This window comes from Sinocyclocheilus anshuiensis, unplaced genomic scaffold, assembly GCF_001515605.1.
Source record: "Sinocyclocheilus anshuiensis isolate Anshui unplaced genomic scaffold, SAMN03320099.WGS_v1.1 scaffold856, whole genome shotgun sequence".
In the NCBI taxonomy this organism is placed as follows: domain Eukaryota; kingdom Metazoa; phylum Chordata; class Actinopteri; order Cypriniformes; family Cyprinidae; genus Sinocyclocheilus; species Sinocyclocheilus anshuiensis.
Window position 1 is genome coordinate 650,730 of NW_015552603.1, and position 5,959 is coordinate 656,688.

At 38.6% G+C, this 5,959-nt stretch overlaps 1 protein-coding gene across 1 annotated transcript; it reads right to left on the reverse strand.

Annotated features, from left to right (window-relative positions):
• Window positions 1–238: 238 nt before the first annotated feature.
• LOC107665802 (centromere-associated protein E-like) lies at window positions 239–5,365 on the reverse strand (the record flags this gene model as incomplete). The annotated part of the gene is made up of 4 exons (XM_016456832.1): window positions 239–702; window positions 4,061–4,117; window positions 4,192–4,445; window positions 5,257–5,365. Coding segments are annotated over 4 exons (545 nt in total), but the record flags the coding sequence as incomplete, so codon positions are not given.
• Window positions 5,366–5,959: the final 594 nt, after the last annotated feature.

Consider the following 5,959-nt stretch of genomic DNA (forward strand, 5'->3'; position numbering starts at 1 on the left):
AAAACAGGACAGAAAATAGCCTATTACTTGTAAATGATGACATTTTTTGATGTGAAAATCTTGATAACATTATAAGTGGACCTCAGAGAACAGTAAAAAAAAAAAAAAAAAAAAGGCAGTTCATGACCCCTTTAAAGGAATGAAGTGATTCTTCTGCTGCTTTGTGAATGCGAGAATATAAACCACTCAAAGACAGAATGCAAATCAACACAAAACACATTTACATTTGAAACGCTGACTTTATTTACATAAAACATTAAAACAAGAGAAAAAAAGCTAACACACAAAAAAGACAAACAACGACTGCAGAGTTGAGTATAGTTGTTAGTGCTCACTGGATGTACACTGCGGTGCATCTCCGGCTGTGAAGATGAACATCAGTTTGATGCATCATAAAGAGCTTCCTGATTTCTGATTTTCCACAGCAGGACAGATGGTGGATGAGTTTAGAAGATGTCATTATCTCAGGACACGTTTAACGTTCTTCATCAGTTGGTGAATGATTGGACTCCAAGGACTTGTATCTCAAATTAACTTTCCAACAGACAGAGAAAGAGACGGCAAAACAGATCCAAGATCACTGTGTTGGGCAAGCGTTAGCATTCGTGCTAGCATCAGGCTTTTCTGGCAAAGCATTAGGAATCTGCCACCAGTCGTCTACTGGTGCTGCATTTGATGCAACGGCTGTGCTGGAACTGGAATCTAAAATAAAAACAACAGACAGAGAGTGAGGGACCTAAGTCAAGTCACATTTATTTCTACAGCACTTTATACAGTACAGATTGTGTCAAAACAGCTTCACAGTAATAAACAGGAAAATAACAGTGCTAATGTAGTAAAATTCAATTATTTCAGCTGTAAAGCAGCTCTACAGAAGACAACAGTGTCAATATTTAGATCAACCCTGTTCATGTTTGTTTTCTCATTCAGTAGTGGCAGCGCAGTTAAATCATTAATATTTTATGAATAGTCTTTTAAACCCCAACTAAGCAAGCCAAAGATCTCAATGAACCCAACTCCATCAGGTGACAGTAGTGGAGAAACCAGGCACCAATGTACTGTTATTAGGGCTGCATGATAATGGATATATACAGTGCTGCTTGAAAGTTTGTGAACCCTTTACAATTTTCTATATTTCTGCATAAATATGACCCAATTCATCATCAGATTTTCACACAAGTCCTGAAAGTAGACATAGAGAACCCAATCAAATGAGATAAAAATATTTTCTTTGTCATTTATTTATTGAGAAAAATGACCCATTGTTACATATCTGTGCGGTGCAAAAGTATGTGAATCTCTATGATTAGCTGTTAATTTGAGGGTGAAATTAGAGTCTATCTGTTCAGAGGTGTTTTCACTCAGTGAAATTACTATCATGTGTCAGTGTGTGCCCTGCTTTATTTAGAGAACAGGGATCTATGAAAGGCTAATCATGTTTGCGGAAGTGAATCATGGCACGAACAAAGGAGATCGCGGAGGACCTCAGAAAAAGAGTTGTTGTCAGGCTGGAAAACCAAAGGTTACAAAACCATCTCTAAAGAGTTTGGACTCCACAAATCCAGTCAGACAGATTGTGTAGAAATGGAGGAGATTCAAGACCATGGTTACCCTCCCCAGAAGCGGTCGACCAACAAAGATCACTCCAAAAGCAAGACTTGTAATAGTCTGCGAGGTTGCAAAGGAACCATGGGTAACTTCTAAGCAACTAAAGGCCTTTCTCACATTGGCGAATGTTAATGAGCCCATCATCAGGAGAACACTGAGCAACCATGGTGTCCATGGCAGAGTTGCAAGGAGAAAGCCACTAATCTCCAAAAAGAAAATCACTGCCCGTCTGCAGCTTGCTAAAGATCATGGACAAGCCAGAGGACTATTGGAGAAATGTTTTGTGGACAGATGAGACCAAAATATAATTTTTTGGTTTATATGAGAAGTGTTCTGTTTGGAGAAAACGCCACACTGCATTCCAGCATAAGAACCTTACCCCATCTGTGAAACATGTGGTGCTGGTATCATGGTTTGGGCCTGTTTTGCTGCATCTGGGCCAGGTCGACTTACCATCATTGATGGAACAATGAATTATGAATTATACCAGCAAATTCTAAAGGAAAATGTCAGGACATCTGTCCATGAACTGAATCTAAAGAGAAAGTGGGTCATGCAGCAAGACAACGACCCCAAGCACACAAATCATTTTACCAAAGGATGGTTAAAGAAGGACAAAGTTAATGTTTTGGAATGACAGAGTTAGAGTATGGACCTTGATTCAACTGAAATGTTGTGGAAGGAGCTGAAGCAAGTAGTTCATAGGAGAAACCCATAACACCACAGAGTTGAAGTCGTTCTGTACTGAGGAATGAGCTAAAACTAATATAAGATGTTGTGCAGGACTGATCAGCAGTTACAAGAAACTTTACCTGCAGTTACTGCTGCAAAATTGGGTCACACCAGATACCGAAAGCAAAGATTCACATACTTTTGCACTGCACAGATATGCAACAATGGATCATTTTTCTCAAATAAATGACAAAGAAAATATTTTTGTCTCCTTTGTTTGATTGGGTTCTCTATGTCTACTTTGAGGACTTGTGTGAAAATCTGATGATAAAGTGGGTCATATTTATAGAAATATAGAAAATTGTAAAGGGTTCACAAACTTTCAAGCAGCACTGTGTGTGTATATATATATATATATATATATATATATATCTAATAATATTATAATTTATTTTAACTCATGGTTTGTTCACAGGTTTAGTTAAAGTTTAGTTTACATTATTGCAGCACCTCTCTATGCAGTCTGTCTCAGACACATGCCGTTTAGTTCCTGTTTTGATGAAAATCCTCCTTACGAAATACAAAATGTGCTCTGATTGGTTAACTGACTGGCAAATAGAGTGTGATCTGGAAATTCGAGCCATTTGTTGCAGTTCTTCAAATGTGTTTTCTATTAAAGAAAATATCTCCCTTTGGTGTGGACTTTGAGCTTTGCAACCTTTTTTTGTGATAAAACAGCAACATTACACACTAACTAAAGTTGGCAAAGTGAAAAAGCAAGAGCCGTTTAAGAGAAAAGCTCTCATTGGAGGATTTAAACTCTTGAAATCTGGCAACCACAACCATGAAGATAGTGCAAGTGCCAAATTACAATGAAACGCCTTCAGGATGAACAACAAGAGGGCAAATATCACAGGCGATTATGCTTAAGTCTGAGATGCAGTAATCATGATCATGATTAAAATACGATTCATCATGCAGCCCTACTGTTTCAGAACCAGACAAAATTTGAGTGTTAAGACCCTTTTAAAATCCACAAAAAACCTCAAGACATGAAATAATTGAAGGGACAGATCTGAACCTGCATGAAAGTGGTCAGTTTCAAAAACACAAGTGCAGACCACAGCAGATATGAAGTGATGTTTCAGTGTGGTTACCTCTCAAACTGAGTGTTCTTCTTCAGCAGTTCCTCCAACTTCTCTTTGAGGGACGTGACCGCTCTGGTGCTTGAGCCCAATTTAAGGTCAAACTCATCGCCATCTCTGACTGTAGAAGACATTTACACAGATCAAATGGTGAAAAATGAACTCAAGATTAGGGGTGGGACAAAATATCGATATGGCGATATATCGTTGTCCTTCATGCGATACGAGAACCGATTTCACTGGCGCCAAATATCGATATTTTAATTAATATAATAAGGTGCTCTAAATAGATTTCCCTGCTCGCAGTGTCTAAAAATGCATGGAACAGTGTTGGGCGATATGGAGAGGGCAAATGTCACAGGCGATTATGCTTAAGTCTGAGATGCAGTAATCATGATCATGATTAAAATACGATTCATCATGCAGCCCTACTGTTTCAGAACCAGACAAAATTTGAGTGACGAACAGTTTTTCAATCCACACTTAAAGTGAAATTTCTCCATGACACCACACAACCACAGCCAATCAGACGGTACTGGATTTGGGAGCTTAACATTGCGGCCAGTTAAACACTGTCCTGAAAGCACTGGAGTGAGTGAAAAACACCACCCATAACACCTCACACGTGCATTTACCCTCTTCATCACTGTCTGAAGAATCCATGATGGGCTCGGCCAGCATACAGGAAACCTCTAACATGAAAACACTAGTAACTGATCTGTGTGTGATTGTATGAGACACTGCATGAGACGCAGTGCTCACATACCTGGCACCGTCCCAAGACTGGAGTTATCGAAGAACTGTGTGGGATGGTTGAGGGTGATGGGAACGTTGGAGCGCACGTCAAAGAACTTGCTCTTCGGAGAGTCCAGGAACGTCCTCTTCGGCGAGTTGACTTCAGTCTCCGTCAGAGGAGGATGGCGTTTGGTCGGGGTGCACGGAGCATCTCGCTTACACTCCTTCATCTTGTACGCTCGCCGCTTCCATTTGTTGATCTCCTCCTGCTGCTTGCTCACCAGACTACATAAGGAACAGTTCAAAGATGTTTGATTCATGGGCTTCTGCCACTTATTTATAGACAGAGAGGAGACATAAGGTTTAAGTAGGTAAATTTAAGACTTTTAAGACCAAGTAAAGAAAATTTAAGGAATAAACTGAATGGGACACAATATGTCAGTATGTCTCTGACTGTGGAAGTGTGGTAACTTCCAATCACACTGCAAAAAAATGTACTCCCTCAGTATTTTTGTCTGGTTTTCCAATGTCTAAAGATTCTTAAATCAAGATATATTTATTTGAAGCAAAATAACAAGAAGTCTTGTTTTATAAGAAATTCATTCAAATAAAGTGAGTTTGATTAAAACAAGAACAAATATCTGCCAATGGGTTCAGAGAAATCAACTTAATTCAAAGGGAAAATAAGTTTTCATTTCCCATTGACAGGTATTTGTTCTTGTTTTAAGCATAAACTTAATTTAGCTCAGTTTCACAGAAAACAATACTTAATTTGTTCATTTTGCATCTCAGGTTAATATAGCTTGATTTAAGGATGTTTAGATATTTGAACTGGAAACAAGACAAAATATTAAGGAAGATATTCATTTTTTAATGAAGTTAAAGTAGTAAGACTTTCTACTCAGATTAAAAAAAAAAATGAAGGCCTTAATTGTGGAAGAGTGAATAAAGACTTTAAGACCCTTTTAAAATCCACAAAAAACCTCAAGACATGAAATAATTGAAGGGACAGATCTGAACCTGCATGAAAGTGGTCAGTTTCAAAAACACAAGTGCAGACCACAGCAGATATGAAGTGATGTTTCAGTGTGGTTACCTCTCAAACTGAGTGTTCTTCTTCAGCAGTTCCTCCAACTTCTCTTTGAGGGACGTGACCGCTCTGGTGCTTGAGCCCAATTTAAGGTCAAACTCATCGCCATCTCTGACTGTAGAAGACATTTACACAGATCAAATGGTGAAAAATGAACTCAAGATTAGGGGTGGGACAAAATATCGATATGGCGATATATCGTTGTCCTTCATGCGATACGAGAACCGATTTCACTGGCGCCAAATATCGATATTTTAATTAATATAATAAGGTGCTCTAAATAGATTTCCCTGCTCGCAGTGTCTAAAAATGCATGGAACAGTGTTGGGCGATATGGACATTTTTCAAATCGTCATATCGCCAGCCCGTGAGTGAGGGCAAGACAGAGACTCTCTGTACTTGTCATAGGCTATTTCATAACTACGTGGTGTTTTAAACCGCGCGGGAGAGTCGATGAAAGCACCAATAATCGAAATAATATACTTTCAAACATACTGATAAACTAACATGTTAAATATAAAAATATTAAAAACAGCTAGTTCATATATATTCGGATACAACAGTCATACATCGCTATTAGGACCGCATCATGATTCATGACACAAGTTTGCCGCATCGGCGCACGGACGTTATCAGTCTAAAAGGTCTGCAAAATCAGTCAACCGTGAAATTCAAAAGTAGATTTATTTTAAAGACCAACAGTTTAACA